The sequence below is a fragment of the Embiotoca jacksoni genome, unplaced genomic scaffold (assembly GCF_022577435.1).
Source record: "Embiotoca jacksoni isolate LCO1_2020_lvr unplaced genomic scaffold, fEmbJac1.0.p SCAF_6, whole genome shotgun sequence".
Lineage (NCBI taxonomy): Eukaryota > Metazoa > Chordata > Actinopteri > Embiotocidae > Embiotoca > Embiotoca jacksoni.
The window spans coordinates 11190935-11211105 of NW_027185414.1; the positions used below are offsets into that span (position 1 = coordinate 11190935).

At 41.2% G+C, this 20171-nt stretch overlaps 3 protein-coding genes across 3 annotated transcripts; 2 read left to right on the forward strand and 1 right to left on the reverse strand.

Moving 5' to 3' along the window:
- The first annotated feature begins 54 nt into the window (after positions 1–54).
- phf10 (PHD finger protein 10) lies at positions 55–9985 on the forward strand. The gene is made up of 12 exons (XM_069173880.1): positions 55–188; positions 991–1100; positions 1425–1555; positions 1916–1999; positions 2145–2269; positions 2391–2540; positions 2627–2736; positions 2902–3049; positions 3254–3406; positions 7316–7424; positions 8304–8492; positions 8719–9985. The coding sequence occupies exons 1-12, from the start codon at positions 117–119 to the stop codon at positions 8814–8816; spliced, it is 1479 nt and encodes a 492-aa protein (XP_069029981.1). The 5' UTR covers positions 55–116; the 3' UTR covers positions 8817–9985.
- Positions 9986–10831: 846 nt separating this feature from the next.
- Positions 10832–14130, forward strand: psmb1 (proteasome 20S subunit beta 1). Its single transcript, XM_069174023.1, has 6 exons — positions 10832–11015; positions 11371–11478; positions 11775–11856; positions 12675–12804; positions 13259–13365; positions 13513–14130. Exons 1-6 carry the CDS (start codon positions 10915–10917, stop codon positions 13696–13698), a joined length of 714 nt encoding a protein of 237 aa, XP_069030124.1. The 5' UTR covers positions 10832–10914; the 3' UTR covers positions 13699–14130.
- Positions 14131–14220: 90 nt separating this feature from the next.
- Positions 14221–19259, reverse strand: ddias (DNA damage-induced apoptosis suppressor). The gene is made up of 5 exons (XM_069174024.1): positions 19004–19259; positions 18570–18731; positions 17868–17976; positions 16553–16860; positions 14221–16234 (listed from the first exon to the last, which is right to left on the reverse strand). The coding sequence occupies exons 1-5, from the start codon at positions 19123–19125 to the stop codon at positions 14524–14526; spliced, it is 2412 nt and encodes an 803-aa protein (XP_069030125.1). The 5' UTR covers positions 19126–19259; the 3' UTR covers positions 14221–14523.
- Positions 19260–20171: the final 912 nt, after the last annotated feature.

Here is a 20171-nt window from a genome sequence, read left to right on the forward strand (position 1 = left end):
CCAGCCGCCAGAAAACCTGACAAGAGAAGAAGAAGAAGAAGAAGAAGAAGAAGAAGAAGAAGAAGCGGAGACGCGGCTAGTGAGCTAGCCTAGCTGCAGGCAGTCTTTAAATAAATATGGCTGCTGTGCTCCCCGTGAGACCGCCCTGCGACAGCAACCCCGCAACTCCCGGAGCACAATCCATAAAGGTGACATTTATGCTGCATTTAAAACACCATTAAAACTTCCAGTTATCTTCTCGGAGCTCTACGAGGTGGCTCGCTCAGCTCACAGCTAACAGGCTATTGTTGAATGGTAACTGTTAGCCGTGTTAGCGTCACCGCTTTGTTTTCAACGGAGATGAATGAATGGCTCCTCAGCTTGTTCTGGGAACACGTTGCCGTCATGTTTGCAAACAAGTGCCTTGTGTGTTTTTACCTCATCGCTACAGGGTCGGGATGTAGTGACTGAGGTCATGTTAGTGTTGATGCACTGTGTTTTCACTGAGCTCTTAAAGAGATCTCACTACTACAAGGTCCTACATCTCTGGAGCTTTGGATTCATTCATGTGAACTAGGTCACTGCTCACTCTCAGGGAATGGGATTAATTATATGGTCAAGTCTCAAAACTGCGCTGTGTGTCTGTAACTGTGATAAACACCACCCACTGTACACTGTGCTACTTTGACCTGGTCGTCTGCTTATTATTGAGGAATTATGGGCTCTGCTTGGATGAGTTGTAGGTCCTAAAGATGAGCCAGTCTCTAATGAAGAAATACTGCTATGTGCCGGCCTTAATCATGAAGTTAGACAGCAACGTGACATCATACAACGATCACCCTGTGGACTTGTCCCTGTTTGCCTTCTGAACAGCATCAAAAATAAATACTTATGTGAAATATATTTGGGCTCCTGTTATTGTGTTGTTTACTCTGTATCTCATACAAATTTAGTGTTTAAACCTGAGCATAAGTCATTCTTAAAAATTGTTTTCTTTCTTTTCCTTTGTAGGAAGATGTAATAGAAGAGGAGTCCAATGATGGCAGCCAACCTCCCAAGAGAAGGAGGATAGGATCAGGGGACAGCTCTCGAAGCTGCGACACCTCCAGTCAAGATCTTGGGTAGGCTGGCTTGATACTTGGCATTGCCGTTGTTGGTGGTGTTTGTTGTTTACATACAGTATAATATATTTGTCCTTATTCTGTACCCCAAAAATGTACTTGCATGCACCTGTATGTGATAAACCTGGAAGATGTAACTCAACATGAAGCCCACTTTATGGTCTCTGGGCTTTACATCCTGAATTTTAAAACACAATTTTCACATATTTGGTTAAATTTACCGTCCCACCTAATAACCTGATAGTATTTCTTATTTTCCCATAATGTTCATCATTAAGGAATAATATTTAAAAAGCCCTGTTTTCCCTTCACCTCTCCTTGCAGCCCAACATATTTCCCTGCAGAAAACCTGACAGAGTACAAGTGGCCACCAGATGACACAGGAGAGTATTACATGCTACAGGAGCAGGTCAGCGAGTATCTGGGAGTCACATCGTTCAAGAGGAAGTATCCTGGTAAGTAAAATGTTTAAACAATATTCTGTCTCTTTCAGTGTTTGATGATGTACTGTAGTGTTTGCTGTTTATTGAGATATCGGAGATGAGATATTATTGACAAATATTTGGACAAAATGTTTGCAGCTTTTTTATATCCTATAGAAAGATGTAAATCTCATCCTTTGTTAATGTGGAGAACAGAAATATTTTAACAATAATACCTGAACTTATATAAGTGTAGTAATTAAGAAAAGGTGGGATGATCTTATTAGTAGTGGAGATGACATCGTGTTTTGTCACCTGTCATACTGTTGTAACACCAGAACTGATTTTTTTTTAAAATAATTTTTATTTTTTTATTTTTTTATCCCTCTTTAGATATGGAGAGGAGAGACTTGTCCCACAAAGAGAAGCTCTACCTCCGTGAACAGAATGTCATCACTGAGACGCAGTGCACTCTGGGTAGAAACCAATCCCAAAACTGTCAGACAAAATCGTTAACATAGCCTCCACACTTATTTCACTCCATCACACAAAGAAATCCAAGAAGTCTGTAAAATATATGCTTTCAAAGTACAAATTGCCAACCGTTTGTGTTCATCTGCAGGTCTGACAGCTCTGCGAAGTGACGAGGTGATTGATCTGATGATAAAGGAGTATCCCACCAAACACTCGGAGTATTCAGTTATACTGCAGGAGAGGGAGCGACAGAGAATAGCAAAAGAGTACTCTGTGAGTACAAAAACAACATAGAAATATCCTGTATTTCATAGTTTGGCATTTAATGAATCTCTTTTACACACATGATGTACGTATTTACTTACTTCTTACATTCTTTGTTGTCCTTTCACAGCAAATGCAGCAGCAGAACCCTCAGAAGGTCGAGGCCAGCAAAGTCCCCGAGTACATAAAGAAGGCAGCAAAAAAAGCTGCCGAGTTCAACAGTAACTTCAACCGGGAGCGTATGGAAGAGAGGAGGGCTTACTTTGACCTCCAGACACATGTAAATCCAACTTGAAACGACAGATGATTCAGTCACTGTGTTTTCTCTGTCGGGGTTATTGACATGCATTGTGTTTGTTGTCCCAGATTATCCAGGTGCCCCAGGGCAGGTTCAAGGTGCTGGCTCCAGAGCTAACCAGAACTGGGCCCTACCCTGTGGCTCTCATACCAGGACAGTTTCAAGACTACTACAAAAGGTACATTACAAACAAAAATAAATGCTTTTGCTGCCAGTTTGCGTCTTATATATTCAGAGTAGCCAACTCAAAACCTCTTCAGAAGTGAAAGTAGTCTCCCAGCAGCGTTTAAGTTGCTGTGCCGAGTGTTTTGCCCTGATGCATCACTGCGGTTGTGCACGACAGGTACTCTCCCAATGAGCTACGATACTTGCCGCTCAACACGGCTCTGTTCGAGCCTCCACTGGATCCAGAACTACCTGCACTGGACTCAGAGCCCGACTCAGACGATGCCGAGGATGGCAAGGATGACAAGAAGAACAAGAACTCATCTGTAAGACGTACATAGAAACGTTTAATCTGGGTCTGATCATAAATTCATCCTGGATAAGTACAATACAATACATTTGTTGACTGGAAGTCAACTATACAGAGGTCTCCTTTCAAAATCACAAACCTCCACTAAAGTTGACTCGGATATGATGGAAAAACATTTGTACCCTTGACTATTTCGCCACCATCTTCACTTACTCCACAGGACAGTTCTTCAGGTAACACATCGGACGTGGAGAGCCAGGAGGGAGGAGGTGGACCGGGCCACAAGTCCAAGGCCAAAGACAGGACATCGACGCCAGGCAAAGACGGCCACCAGCGCCATTCTGCCTCCCACAAAGCCACCCCAGGGTACAAGGTAGAGGACAAAACCACCTGAACTCTTCTCCAACAACAGCAGCAGCACTTTTCTACCCCCTCCTCCTCTTTCTACTACTACCACTCCCTTACTCCATCCATCCCCACACCCCTCCCTAGCTTTCTTCACTTTGTTCTCCAGCTTCTACAGTTTGTCAGCTTTTCAGCTGGGACAACCTGGTACACACACACACACACACACACACACACACACACATACACACACACACACACACACACACACACACACACACACACACACACTGGGGGTCCTGTCTTCAGTTTTTGTTTTTATGATGGCCACGTGGCTTTTTTTCCTGTCTTTGTACCAGACTGCGAGCAATAAGAACATCTTAAAGGAACAGTTCACTTGTTTCTTTTTCATGGCACTTTCACTTTTTTGATTCTTCAGCGAAGACAAATTTGAACTTTAAAAGTTTTTTCTTTTGATTGTCTTCAATATACCTCTTGTCTGTCCTCACTTGTCATAAAAAAATACTTCCAAGACAAGTGAGTGGATTTTTTTTGGCTGCTAGTTTTCCTTTTTAATTTTTGAAAATATTTTTTTTTTGTTACTCTGCTATAGAAAATATAAACCACATACAGTTTGTGGTTGCTTTTAAAAGTAGTTGATGTTAACATTAAAGAATTTTAACATTTATATCTGAAGTGTAAAATGCACTTAACCCTAATGTTTTAAGTGTGTATTGGTAAAGTAACATGCTTTGTATATACATATACACCATGTGATGTACTGTTAATGTTCATAAGTATCCGACAGCTGTTTGACATGGGCATCACATGTCCCTATAATGTCATCTTGAAGAGACGAGGACTTGCAGACCTTGTTCACACTGTCGCTGAGCTGAGCTAGAGTAGTCTGTCTGCTGACTGTCTGAGCCAGACGAGCCTCACATCAGCTTACCTTTCTCTGACACCCGGTCGTGGAATATCCTTGACTCTCTGAATGTTCAAAGACCTGTTCCCTATAGCACTTTTGGATTTTTGTTTATTTTTCAACTCCACTCCCTTGCAGTAAAACATTTCCAACAACTGAAATTGGCTGGAATATCACCATTAAAGGGACCTGGGTTTGTCCAGTGGAGTTCAGCTCAGCTTTGTGGTGTGGGCATGGTGGTCCTCATAGTGTCTGGTTACCTGTTCCCAGTTTTAGTGTGTTTAAGTTTCTTTTAACTTAACTTTGACTTGACCTTTATTCATCAGATCATATGCTTTTGATCCTTGGCATGTTGGTATCCAGAATTCACTAGAATTAGTCCTTAACATAAAATCCTTATACTGTACACAAAAGGGTGTAGATGTGATAACGGGATTCAAGTATGATCTATCGTTTTGTAACTCCTAAATTGGCTAGTGGCTGTGTAGAGTTGAAACATGCCAGTCTTCTGTTCAGTGGTAGATTTACATTCATTTTCCCCGTCTCAAAAAAATCCCAGTAGATGAAAGATTGAATGATATCTCACAGATGAGACAACACATGACAGGAAAGCTTTGACTCAGTAAGGTAGAGGGTGTTGGCTGATTAACGTTACCTCGCTCTGGCCTGGCTACCATCCACAGGACACGCAGTGGTTACTGGTGATCTCATGATTGGTCGAAACTCTCGAAAACGTTTGAGTAGTGTGGTGTTTCACAAACGACTTATCAATAAAAACTCATTTTGAACACCAGAGTTGGAATTAGGTTGACTGTTGACTAACTGCCTCGGCAGCAGTATTTTGTTTAGATGTCAAACGTGTTGCATGTTAAATGTATCTGTATTGTTGCACCATAAATGTGACTTTAAGTTAAGTGGTTCCTTTAAAAGCTGCAGCTCCACAGCCTTCCTGTAGCTTACATATGGATCGAATATTATGGAGAGAAAACCAATGGATTCACTGTGGGCTTCACTTGTATAGAGTATCATGGCATTAATTATATTAACATTGAGAGTGTTCCCCCTGAATCCAGTTGCTATTAGTCCAGCCAAGTGTGGTGCTGGATTGCTCTTCTCAAGGAGCTCAGAAAGTATTGTTATTTTGTTATATTGAATTTGAGGGCCTTGAATATTTGGGTAAGTAGAGGTCCCTTTTACTAGAAAACAGGCAGGCACAGCTACAAACCTTACGTGATAGAAATCTCTTGGCAGCAGAGACGTAATGACTTCAATGTCAATAAAAGTAGAAGCAAGTTTTTTTACACCACATGATCCACTGATGTAAAATCTGTGGATGAGTGTGTGGTCAGCAAGTATAAACTCCCTCTGTATGTACGTCTCTGCGGCCAAATTATACATAATGGTTCGAGCAACACGACGCCATTCAAAAGCTGCCAGTATATATATAAAAGCAAAGTATTCTGAGGATTTTTTTTTTTCTTATATGTACTTTAAATACGGTCAATTCAGTGAATTATTAGAATAAAAGATATTCAAACTAGCTGGATTCAGACTCATGAATTGCTCCTTTTCAATTGGACTGTGTGGATGTTTCCACTGAAGACACAATCACATCATCCAGACTTAATGAGCCTACTTCCCTTTAGACTGGCCAGTGCTGGTAATGTAAGCATTTCATCCACCCACAAACACATTTGTACAGCTGCGAACAGTTCACCAAAGCAGCGTGGAGAAACCTTTTACTACTGAAGCTGAGTATCGAAGTAGAATTGCTCGAGAAATATGTATGAAAATGTGCACAAGCAATTCAGGGGACTTCGTCCAGTTCTTCTGTTTCTTGATTCCCTCTTCTGCTGCTGTCTCGGTCTTAGTTTTGTCCTCTGCTTTGTTTCTAGTCTAGATTTTCTTCATTACCAAACCATGTCCTTTATTGACCCATAGTTTTGTACCTTTTGACTGTTTATTCTAATCCACTCACTTCCTGTCAGGGGACCTTTGAATCAAGGATATCACATCATATCTTGAGACGTTAGAAGGAGCCGGACATGATTTAGGCTAAACAACAACAACAAAAACATGATTGGCCCGTGAATATCAGAACGACAAGAGAACATTATTATATGAGCACACATACTGTATGGTTAATGGGATACTGCCATAAAGCCTGTTCAATTTTATACATATTTCATGTTCGATAGGAAAAATACTTTTGAGTTGACTTTAAATCGCATTGCTGTTTTAGTTGAGTGAGCCATAAAGGCTTTGTTATCTTATTTTTTTAGTTGTGGCAGTAACCTGTCTGTCCTCAGTGGCTTCCTGTACAGATACAGAACGACCTTAAAGTCCCCTGTTTGCCTCTCTGATGTCCTGATTTAAAGGTCCCTGACTCTCCTTATCTTTCTGCTCTGTCTGTTTCTGTCATCTTTTAAACTCCAGTTCAACAGGAACTTCAGATTTAAGGAGTGGAATTAAAATGTACTAATTTATAAGGCATACAGTGTCCAACCACTCGTTAATCAACTAATTTGATCATTTGTAGATGTTTGTCGAATAGTATTGATCAGTATGACATCACAAATAATGGGAAATGTTGCTAAAATCCTCATATTTAATCTGCTTTTGTTTACGCCAGCTTTTTATTAAGAGTGGAAAAAACAGATCCCGCTGTCTTTATGTGCTTGCAAGTGGCTCTGCGACACAACAGCTCGTCTTTCTTGTATTTGAACCCCGAGATATAATTGAATCTCTTGGTTCTTTGCTGTGATGTCGGCTAACCTGTGGGGGCTCTTTGCCACAAAGACTCCAATCAGTATTCAAAACAACAAGATGTATGTTCGCCAACACTTTAAACTGTTGGATGAAATTTGTGTTTCAGGTAGAAAAGGCTTTTGTTCGTCAAGATAAAGTCTTCTTGTTCTTGTAGGCATTAAACATACTGTATACTGCTGTATTTCCATGACTACAGGATACCGGTGTATGATTGGTTTTTATAGCATTATTCTGCCCTTGCAGCCTAAGGTCATTCCCAATGCTATATGTGGCATTTGCCAGAAGGGTAAAGAGGCCAACAAGAAAGGCAGGCCAGAGGCTCTCATTCACTGCTCCCAATGTGATAACAGTGGTAAGTTCACATACTCTATTTTAAAGGGCAGTTTCCTGCTTTTGTGTTGTGATTTTTTTATTTTTTTTTTAAACTTTGTACCAGTATTTCCAGTATCAGCACAGTTTAGACGCTTGTAATGATAGTTGTGTTTATATTTTTGTGCCAATTATGTTTAGTCAACACTGGTGTTTACAATTAACTAAAGATTTGAGTTATTAATTTCACGTCATCACAGATCTTCACTGTCGAGTGAATAATCTCTATGATTAAAGAAAGTGTTCAGTTGTCTGTTAAACCACCTGCCAACTTTATTTCATTGCGTGTAAGCACGTTTTAAAGTGTTTATATATTAAACACGTAGTGAGTGTTTCCATTTCAACAGGACAGTTTGTGTGAGTCCATGTTTATAATTCACTTTTCAGATGATTTACGTTGGCTGTACAGTTACAAAGACACCGGTGGTTCAAACAGTCGTCAGTGCTGTTACTCGTCTTAAGGCCGTTTCAAACATTTGGGAAGATGTAGTATCTTATTTAGTTTTTACCAGACAGACCAGAAATACAGTAAATGCTTCCCTGTCAGAAATATCACAGATCTCGATGTTGCTTTTCCTTTTTAAAGACGACTAATGAGAAATCACCAGCATGGGCCACAGTATTTCTGTGGATATAATCCTTACAAACATCTGCATGAGCTGCACTAAAACAACAGTACAGCGCGTGTAACACGGGCCTGCTTACATTATGGCTCTTTTTGTGTCGTGTGTGTGTGTGTGTGTGTGTGTGTGTGTGTGTGTGCGTGTGCGTGTGCGCGCACGTGTTGTGTATTTATTCGGCTATGTGTGTGCCCCCGGCTCTTTTGCCGCTGTGCGCGTGTCTCCGTGTTCACAAACTTCAGGCCACCCGTCCTGCTTGGACATGAGCAGGGAGCTGGTGAGTGTGATCCAGACGTACCGCTGGCAGTGTATGGAGTGTAAGACCTGCACCGTGTGCCAGCAGCCCCATCACGAGGACGAGATGATGTTCTGCGACAAGTGTGATCGAGGGTACCACACGTTCTGCGTGGGCATGGACTCCATACCTACAGGTGAGTGGGTGGACACGCGGTGCGGACGCAACAGCGCGTGGTGCGTACCAGGGTGGGTCGATGGGCGGACAGACACTCAACCACTTAGTGGCTGGACACAACGAAGGCAGAGAGACATGTACACACAGTTTCACACAGTAACTGACTTAGTGTGCCCACGTGTTACGATTTAGTTTGTGTTGTTTTTTTTGTTCGCGCCTGTTATGAATTCATTCTGTCTCCTCAGGTCTGTGGGTATGCGAGGTTTGCGACAAAGATTTCACCACACCCAAGAAGAAAGGAGGAGCCAAAACACCTAAGAAGTCAAAGTCTGCTAAAAAATGATCGACTCCACCGTTAACTGTAAGACGATCAAATTCGACATGATTGTCATCCGTTCAGCCAGTTGCAGAAGTTGTCAAAACTCTAAAACATTATTGTTTATCACAAAAACTTCACTGGAGAATGATCATCTCTAAAGCCCAGTTAGTGAATGTTGATAAAAGAAGTATGTAGCCTCCTACTAAATACAAACGATGATTCAAACACAAAATCTTAGCCTGCTTTTACTCTTTATTGATTGACAGGTCTTTAAATCTACAGGCTAAAACTAGAAAACAAATTTATTTACCTTTTCTGTAAAGGTTTTAGTTGGTGTCGGCAAGGCAGGCCTGTAATTTGAATCACAATACCTGAAATCAAATATTTAGTTTATGTATGTGATGATCCTACGTCAAATGTTCGCATAGATGAGGCATTAACATGAGCAGAGCAACTTCTTTTTTTTTAATCGTGACTGAACTTCAGACGTGCATTAATAATGGAACAGCTAAACTGTAAATCAGATCCATCCAAATGTACTGCAGTAAACAAACCTTTGACCTGACCACTAACACAATCACAACATTCCTGCGTCATTACACAGATGAATCATGACGTTACTGTCCCGTCATGTTTTTACAGTCATAAACTCTATGCTGGGAAATGTTTCAGTTGAACAAATGGTGCTTCTGATCCTGTGTGACTGAAACAATCAGACCTCACTGATGTGATTCAGTTTAAATGACATTTTTGTGTGGTTTTTTTTTTTATCTTGTTGATTACCGTTTGCAATTTTAATTAACTTGTATTTAATGGGGCAGGCCAGTAAAGAGCAATCTTAATTATACAAAGTCTTGTCTGAAATAATAATATGGTGCTTCTGATCCTGTGTAAGGAAATGTAACACTGGTTGTGGCCGACCTCACGGCTGTAGGGACTTTCCGGGTTTTTGGGCGCAAGTCTTGATTTTCAAAAGAAATTGTCTCAGCCCTTCACAGTTCATGTAACCACTCGTAATTACATTGAGTTGTAATTACATTGAATTTAGCATCTATCAGCTTGATGATTAGTTTTGTCATTTTTTTCTATTTTGTATTGTCCTGCAATTAGCAGGTTGTTTATATGTGTTGCTAGTAATGTCATTGTCACTGAATTCTGATGTTTTTAAATAAATGCAACTTTGAAAAGGCTGACTCATCCATTATCTGTTGTGTATCATGTTAAATGCAATTCCAGTCGTTTACCATGTGTTCACTACTGTGTGTCCATATATGTGTGTGTGTGTGTATGTATGTATATATAGTATATATGTGTGTCTATATATATGTATGTGTGTGTGTCTATATATATATACATATGTTATATGTATATGTGTGTGTTTGTCACCAACTGAGGAGAGTTTTAAGAGTCTCAGTTTTACTTTTTCTGTCATTTTGATTTTTTTTTTTTTTTTTTCTGATTTTATTCACTTTATTAATCCCCGAGGGGAAATTTGCTATTGCCTACTCTGGGCATGTAGGAATTGTAGCGGTACATGCAGCCTGCATGCCAATATATACATTAGCCAAATAAGGAGTGATTTTTAACAGTGCATAAATGTGTCATATCACTGAGGTTCATATTAATGATTTTATAACTAAATGTCTCGGCACTAAGCACCAAAATGTGGCAACTGCAAGAGATGTTTAAGTATTTGCATTATTTTTGACCACTCCATTCTTAATGCCATCTGTTGTGCGATTTATTTTAGAGAAAAAAAAATTGTATCCTGTCCCACAGATATTTTTTATTGTAAAAATAAATTGAGCTGAAATCATTTGGTATTTGCTTTCGATAGATTTTTGTTTTTGTTTTTTTTCTAAGACAGACTAATTATAAATAATGCACTCTTTCTGGTTAGTGAAATGTAGGGAAAACTAATGTACATGTAATTCTCTGGCTCCCGCTGACTCGACTCTGCCGTTGTTTGCCCTGCGTCAAGCAGCCTGTGGGGGGCGCCCTCGTACAGACGCCGTCTGAACACGCGGCTGTGATGACGGCAGAAGAAGACGCTGCCATATTGCAGTGATACAGCGAGTTTACCTGAAAACAGCTTCAACACCGACAGCTCTCTGGATCAAAGATGCTTTCTGCGCCGACTTTTGGAGATGCTGGGAAGATGAAAGATTATCATTACACCGGTCCGGTAGAGCACCGGTTCTCACCGTACGCGTTCAACGGAGGGTCAGTGTGAATTTACAACCGCTTGTCCACTCAGCATGCTAACTCGCTAACGTCTACATCCTGTTACATTGGAGTGTGCTAACGAGCTAACGCGCTTTAACAAACAGACTTAGCAGCACAGTTTTAAAGTTTACGAAAAGTTTTTTTTCTTTTTCAAATGAAATATTATTATTTTTTAAATCCTAATGTGCGAATTAACATTACGGACCACACGATTTGAGAGAAAGATGAAATAAAATGACTTTCAGTTTCGAATCTGTAGCTTAGCTTCCGTTAGCAATCGTGAGAGACATCAGTGTGTCCCTCGTCGGTGTTGAACGAGACAAATGAACTCGTGTGTTTTATATTTACTCAGGACTGTACTCGCCGTTGCCGGAGAAGACTTCGCCATCGTCGCCTCAGACACCAGGCTGAGTGAAGGCTACTCGATCCACAGCCGGGACTCGCCAAAGTGCTACAAGCTGTAAGTGCACCGTCTCCTCAGGGACACATGCAGGACAGTCGCAGGGACAGGACACGCTGTGGACTCTTTTTAATCTGTCACTGGTCCGTTTACTCAGTGCTGTCATTGTTCTGTGTATATGTTTTATAAGCTGTTATCATATTTGATGTCCAGCCACAGCGGCTGTCAGTGACCCTGCAGGGTTGTTTTTATTATTATTTTTTTTATACCTGGAGATTAAAACCACGTGAATGTGCCCGTTAAAGAGCACGTTGCTCTGACTGTGATTGACTTTGTCCCTCTTCTTCCTGTTCCAGGACAGACACTACCGTCATTGGCTGCAGCGGTTTCCATGGTGACTGCCTGACTCTGACTAAAATCATTGATGCCAGACTAAAGGTGAGCTTGCACAGACATGGACAGGTGCGAGAGGGCTTCCTCTTTTATTGAAGAAAAAACAGGTTCTACACAAGATGTTTGTGGAAGTCTGTCATGGCACAAACAAAGATTTTTAAAATATATATATCTCTGCAGAGTTTGGACTCCATCAATCCACAAATAGATTGTGACAAATGGAGGAATTTAAAGATCATTATTACCCTAACCCCAATAGCGGTCGACCGACAAAGATTACTCAAAGAGCAACGCGTGTAATAGTCGGCGAGGTCAAAAAGTAGCCCAGAGTAACCTCAAGGCAACTAAAGGCCTCTTGTTCTAATGTTCATGTTAATGAGTCCACCATCAACCAAACACTGAACAACAATAATGTGCTCAGCAGTATTGCAGAAAGAACATTTATGTCCACCCACAGTTCTCCAAAGATCACATGGACAAGTCAGAAGGCTGTTGGAAAATATTTTGTGGGTGGATGAGACCAAAATAGAACGTTTTGGTTTAAATAAAAAGCGTTATATTCGGTACACGGTGGCGCTACAATCATAGTTTGGGCCTGTTTTGCTGCGTCTTTTGCAACTCGTGTTCAGTAAAATGATGTTTTAGATGATGTTAATGCAGAAAAGTAGGGAATCCTAAAGGGTTGTCAAACTCTCTTACGGCGAATTGTTCTTCGAGGTCTTCTCTTCATTGCACAAGAACCTCTAACAGTGACCAATGTGATCGCAGTTTATTAACAACACGCATGTCCTCTGAACTTCATACAAGTAAGTGGCACAAGCTACCCTGTAATAAATGAGCTAATGTTTCCTCTTCCATCTCAGATGTACAAACACTCGAACAACAAGATGATGACCAGTGGAGCCATTGCAGCGATGTTGTCCACCATCCTGTACGGCAGGAGGTTCTTCCCCTACTATGTCTACAACATCATCGGAGGACTGGATGAAGAGGGTGGGCGCTGATATCATGATGACTTCACTTCATGTAGCGCTTAATACACATTTGCTTTGATTATTTAAGTTAAAAACCTGTATGTTTGGGTTGTAACGGTGTTGTCTGTTTTTGATCACGTTGATGATACCGTTTGACGTGTCAGAGCAGGGAACGCACCGGTGGAATTAATAACCGTCACGATGACACAGTTATGTTAATTGGCCCACTAAGATGTTTGAGTGAGTCAGTACACACAACAGCGGGACCTTCCCGGAGTGCAATGCATCATTGTTGTTAAACACACGTGAGCCTTTGCTGCTATCACATGTCAAAATGTGTGTTGCAGGAGGCAATATCGCTTGGTTGTTGCATATATTGTGCTTCACTGTATCCTACAGTTAAATTGTATTGTCATGAAGCTGTCAACTGTTTTTGTGAGAACTGTTTTTTTTTTTTTTTTCCTATATTGTAGGCAAGGGAGCGGTGTACAGCTTTGACCCAGTGGGCTCCTACCAGAGAGACACTTACAAGGCCGGAGGATCAGCCAGTGCCATGCTGCAGCCGCTACTAGACAACCAGGTAGATGACACGCATGCAGTGTGCCACTACCACAATTCCACCATTTTTTTTTTTTTTTTTTGGTCATCAAATATGCAGACAAACAAATATGCCGTGCTCTTGTTTAAGTTTCCTCACAGTCCGACTTTCCTTTGACTCCTTCCACAGATCGGTTTCAAGAACATGGAGGGCGTGCAGCACGTTCCTCTGACTCAGGACAAGGCGGTTCAGCTGGTCAAGGATGTCTTCATCTCGGCCGCAGAGAGAGACGTCTACACCGGAGATGCCCTTCGGCTCTGCATCATCACGAAGGAGGGCATTAATGAGCAGACTGTAGCACTGAGGAAGGACTGAGAGGGAAAGATGATGTTTCCATCTGCCTCTGGTTTCCTCTTTGGTCTGTTGGTTGCACATTCACCCTGCAGGTTTGGCCCCTTTACATCAGGTTTCTTACAACAGGAGTGTAGATCCAGAGGTTCATTGGCTTTAACTGGGGGGCTGAATTTTCCCTTTTTTTTTGTAATCTCCATTTATAATCGACATCCCTTTACAAGTAATGCTTTTCTCCGGCTTCCCAGTTATTCCCTTTTCATTTTTGCTGTCATCACATCCTCATTCATGTCTTCGAGCAGCTGGATCCTAGATCAGCACTCCTGTTCTGAGAAACAGGCTCTTCACTCACGCTTGCCTAGAATCTGCCTCTGTTTGGATTTGTCATTGTTTTGGAAAGATACATATTCTGTTCTTCTTTTTACATTCTTAATAAATGTAAAGAATTGAAAAGTGTGCTCCTCTTTTTGATTGCATGTTTTCACACTCCACCACAGATAGACCTGGTTACACTCATCGCCGACATCAGCAAAAAAATTTAAACGGTTCATAAAATATCTTTTAATTCAGAACAGGCTGGCATCAGGGTAATATAAAGAATTCATATTTTAATGTCAAAGGAATTATTGATAGAAAATAAGCTAGTAAAGGATTTTCATCATAATTAGAAAATTGCACATTCATATTGTGATATAATAAGGGATGTTCCCATCACAGACATTTCTGATTCAAAATTCACATTTAGCCTTCTTTGGCTTACAATATGTACATTCGTTCTTCCCATTACAAAGATGACATGCAGTATGTGCTCTGAAAGTCTTGCACGGAGTAATGCAGCAGCAGAACCTCTCAGCCCGAGTCAGAGAACAGATCTCGGGAACAATCACACGTGTGGTTCCCGTCGTCGGAGAGGTGATCGTTGGATCCACCAAGACTCTCCTCATCGGCTTTCTCACCGTCACCATTTCCTGTCTGTGCCACACCTCTGTGTGATGATGAGACGGTTTGAGCCAACAGACTTCTTTTACCATTAACTCCACCTCCCTGCTGCGCTGCCCACGTAGACTCCAACTTGCTGCTGCTGTTATCAGTCTGCCGCCTTCTTCTGCGCATCCTACTCGGGTGTGTTGGTCCAGCAGGAGTCGGGGGAACAATTACTTCACTGTCCTCGTAATCACAAACACTCGCATCACAAACTCTGGAGTCCCATTTGTGGCCGATCGGTACTGCCGAGCTCAGGTCTACAACCCCTCTCTGCACCCTCGGGTGCTGCTGAGCTTGCAAGTGGTTTTGATGCCCATCTAGTTTACAGCAACTCCTTCCTGAGGTAAGTCTGCGTCTGCTGGATGTCGTGCTCCACACCAAGTTTTCTTTTGTAGACTTTCTGCTGCACTTGAACAGCTGTTTAGCACTGATAGTGTTCAATTTACAAGGAACAGAGGTGGTGGTAGCTGGATTTTTACTGACCAGTTCACACACGTTTCCATGTGAAGCTGCAGCGTCATGAGTGTCAGGATTCAAACTGAATTCACCTGTTAGGTGTCTGTATAAGGAGGCAGGTGACTGTGACGCAAAACCTAGTTTTACAATAGGGGTGGACTGAGAGGGAGGGACAAAGTCACACTCTTGTGTGCCATTTGGAAGAAAACTATTCCTGTTATTGCTTTTCTTACGTTTCAGTTGGTCAGGTGTCGAATGTGTGACATCAGCGTTTTCATTCTGGTGCTGTAGGTCTGGCTTGGAAAACAGCGGGCAAACTTCTCCATGCGTGCTGAGCTTCTCTGTGTTCATACTGATCATCAGGGAGCTACTGAAGAGGTCAGCTGAGCAGTTGTAGGTGTCCCCTTCAAGCTGCTCTTCTTTTTCAAAAGATGGAGAACTAGCTTCCTCATCCTCCTGGTTACATTCATGGGAAGAAGTAGTTCTGGCTGGACTCCTGTTTGCGTGTTCAACAGGGTTCTTGCACACCCGACTGTCTCCTCCATGAGGTGCAGGGATTTTCACTAATATCTGTGAATAGCTGCGTCTCGGCTGCACTTTTCTCAAGTTTGGTAATTTCAGGTCATTTCTCGTGGTTTCTTTCTGACAGTGCCCATTTACATCCTGCTTTACATCTTTGTTTTCTTCACATAGGAACTCTGACAGACTCTCAGAGAAAGGCAAATCCTCACAAGCCAATGAGCTTGTTGTATTGAGCTGTCTGGTAGAAAGCTCCTTCACCTCAGGGCTGTACCTTCTGTGGCCAGGCTGGGAGGGACTAAACCAAGTGTTCAGGATGGGACTGTTTCCAACAGAGTTTGGGTATTTGGCAAAAGATGGGCTCCTAACAAAACTCTGCTCTAATGAGAGAAGAGGCGTTCTCTCTTCTGTGACTTTATGGTTCTCCGGGGAGCGTGTCCGTGCGGGATGTGGTGGTGTGCGGTTGTCTGTCTGGCTGCTGTTTTCACCGTTACTATCCTGGACACTGCAGCCCTCGTCCTGCTCTGCTGATGACGTAATTACTCCCAGGGATTGTTGCCATGAAGGGGTCTGAGTGAGGGTGCCGTCTGGGTGCTGTGATCTGGGATGGAATCAAAATAAACTTGTCAAAAAATGTCACAGAAGTGAACAATTCATCCAACGACATGACCGGACACAGAATTGTTCTGCTTGTGTTGTAGAGATATGACCACATATTCTGTACTTGTGGGCTGACATGCCAAGAAATACCTGAAAGTCGTGAAACTAATGAGCTCCATAAGAATTTAATGTTGTTTTCCCTTTAACTTAACATTTCCTGAAACTCCCTTTTCCTTGTTATTTCTTCGTGGTCGTACAGTCTATCCTGGATGCAAAGTACGGAGAATTAGCAGACAGAAAGCACTCTGTAATGTCTTACCTTCGCAGTGACAGAAGACCAGAGGCAGAAAGCGTGGTGTCACTAAAGCTGTTGGTTGGAGAATGACCAGGAGTGAGCAGCAGGGGTGTTACTGGCAGTCTGGAGGTTTTGCTGGTATCAGCGGATCCCACTTCATATTCTGCTGCTTTCTGAAGAAGAATCTTATAATAGCTGACGACCGTGCAGCCTCTCAGGCCCATAGCTTTGGGAAGAATCATCTGACTGGCGACATACTGGGCTGTGTTTTTACTGCCGGAGCCTCTTGCTACAGGTCCTCCTGACCAAGGTCCACTTTCTGTTCCGACTAACTGGAAGACAGATGAAACCGGGACAGTTGAAATAAAGTCTCCTAAAAACAACTTTAATTTAATAAAACACATTTTGGATGATGTTGTATCATTTATATATATATATTCAATTGAGAATCTAAAATTTGAAAATGAACATGTTTTTCTCATTTTGTTAATTATAGTCCAACGTAAGAAAACCAAATAACAGCTTTTTTTTTTGTACTTTCCATTTTATGCCCAGAAGAAAATTGGTAATGAAAAACAGGCCACAGACTGAATTTATCTATCTGAGTTTATCTTTATCACATTAAATGAGGTGTATCATCGCCCCAAGGTGTTTACTGCAGGCTTAGTAGGTGCAACACACAGAGGACTGATCACCCAGATCTTAAACGTTTAATATCAAAATCAAGCTCAGTTTGTCCAAATACATATCACTGTAACTCAAGTATTTTTTAAGTAAAATACTGATGTCAATATCTGATCAACGATCAATAGTATTGGTTTTACATTATTAATAATATTGACATTGACAACTGGGACATTTAACAACTTGTTTGTGCTCTCTGACCAACAGATAATGTGATGCTGACACTGTTACTAAATGGAATTAAATCGAGTTTGGCTGACTTTTAGATCAATATTTATAAATCTGTTACAAGCTAATAACAACTGATATCAGCCTGGCAGGTTTGTGTTATTGTGTTTTGCAGTTTATGTTTAATGATGGATTTACAATATTCTGGCACTTAACGAGCATCACATAAATGTGCCGGTGTGTCAGATACTTAAAAAGCACCTTTAATTTAATCAGAAACCAGAGAATATTTATGTCAGTTAATATGATACAGACACAAAGAAAGTCTCTGTTACACTGTTGTGACAAATCAACAGTGTCAGGCACAGCTACACAAACAGCATGAACCAGGACAAGCTATTGGTTACTTCTAGTTGTAAACATAACACTTGTACATCCCAAACATAACTCATATCCCAAGATATTCAATATCCAATCATAAGTTCACCTTTATACCAAAGACGAAATGTCTGCCAATGAAACAGTCCTCCACAGCCTTCGCCAACATTTTGAATCTTGTCGATGGCCCCACAGGTCCATCTGCATTTCCCACTAACCTACAAAAATGACAGACACAATAAAAATGCACACTGCTTCTCTCTAAACTGACAAACATAGAAAACACTCCTCATCACAGGTGTTTCATTAAACTCAGGTAAAATGAAGCCAACTTTGTAAATGTGTTCCCTCTGATCAACACACAGTTTCCCACCGTGTTTTAGAACAGTTACCTGAAAGAAGAACTTTTATTAATGTCATAATATAGACTCGTCTGAAATAAAACAAAATAAAACATTAACTTTAACCGTAGAGCTACTGTTTCACAAAATAATGACCAAATATTTACATACACCTTCTACTAACTTATGTCTGCTTACCCATTTCCAAGAGAAACCCATGCAATACAATATATACTGCCTCTAAGCCTCAGGATAAATGTTAATAGTAATTTAATACAGCATGTGGTGCTGGTCCAACTCAGTCTGTGTAGGGAGAATCCACACTAAGATATGTGTTGAACTTCCAGCATGCCATCAGATAAGTTCCTAATATCTGACTGATTAAATATAATCACAAAAAAAGCAGTGTAATCCATTAGATACATTTGGAGTTGGTTTAAAAAAAAAATAAAAACCTTGTCTGCACTCACCTCTGTAATCCACTTGCAGGAATGCCAAAAAATGGGTTCAAGCTGTTTCCAAATACTGTTACACCGAATATGCATCTGTCCCGAGCCACCCTGAGAGACAGACGGTACCTGTAATCAACCTGCTCCCTCACACACCTGTAACCACACCTGGAGCACCTGCATCTGTGGTGGGACACACAGAAGACACATGGACGTGTATCGACGTCTCCATGAGCGAGACGGGAGAGTTTTGCAGAGTTCAAATATCAATAGGCAAAGCAATCAATGCATTTTCGGTTTGAAGCTCCTTCGTCCTCTTGGCTCACCGACGGGATAAAGTGCTGGTTACTTTTTTTTTTAACAGAGTAATTAGTCAAAGTAAAGTCATGTCTACAGACCTACTGCTTCTGTACCACAACTGAAACATGCACATCTTTATGGTTGGTGTTTATTACCTCGTCGTGTCCTCCTGTTCCACGTCAATCCTTGAGAAACAGCCTTTACAGCACGGATAAACTACAGTGGCATCTTGCAGAGATAACACAGCACAACCCACAAGAGCCCGTCTCACGGACATCTGGCTCACTAACCTGCGGCTGACGGAAACCTCTCTAAACACAGGAGGTTTATTTCAATGTAACACCAACACCTGTTACTGCCGACAAAACCTGCACACTAAACAAACATGTTTAATTTCCGATTATAAGTTCCGTCGGAACACCCGTTTATTACTGTGTACGTTGTCGTCCTTCTTCTTCGTGTTTTGATCGACAGGTGACTCAGCTGGTCGCTGCTTCACCGCCATCTACTGGACGACATGCGCAACAGCAGATTCTCACTCAACTAAATTCTTTTGGTCAAACTGGAGGAGTTGACATGGATTTCACTTCCTGATTTTGAGAGAGCAGAGCAACTCTCAAAAGGACACAAATAAGAGTCTAAGAAACTTGCTTTTCTGTTTTATTATCCTTTTGTGTTCTGAAATTTTGTCTTGTAATGTAAAATTTGCCAAGCACCCTATTGTGCTCTGGAAAAGTTTTAAAATGAAATAGAAAATGTCCATATGAGTTTGGCTGTTTTCTGCTACATATCCCACAATGCAGCATTGCAAATACTGTATGTTGAATTCTGGTAGAGCTTCTGCTCTCTCAGTCAAGGACAAGGCAATAAAAACACCTCATTGTGAACCCGGATCAGCAGTGGTTCTACTCTGAGGTGGTGTAACATCCCAGTGAGATGCTTGTTAAAGTCAACAATAGATGGTTTTTAACTTTTTCACTTCTTTAACTTTGTCATGTTTTTTTCTTAAATTTTTTTCTTAAATTTTGAATCACTTATTTTCTACCCCAGAATGAATTTTGTAGCTCAGATTCTTTTCTGATGTTGTAATGTTGTAATACTTTCATTCAGTCTTGTTGAATTCTGACTTTCACATCAGGTTCTAGTTCTTAGTTTGTTGTTTGGGAAGGAGAGCTGCCTGGAATCTACCTGGAATGTCAGAGAATAAACCTTGGTTATTATTTTACAATGCATTAATGGTTTGAAGTCTGTTTTTTTTTAGTATTCATTGCTTTTGCATTATTTGAAACAGCAGCAGGAGATTGCAAAACATTTGCTGCAGTC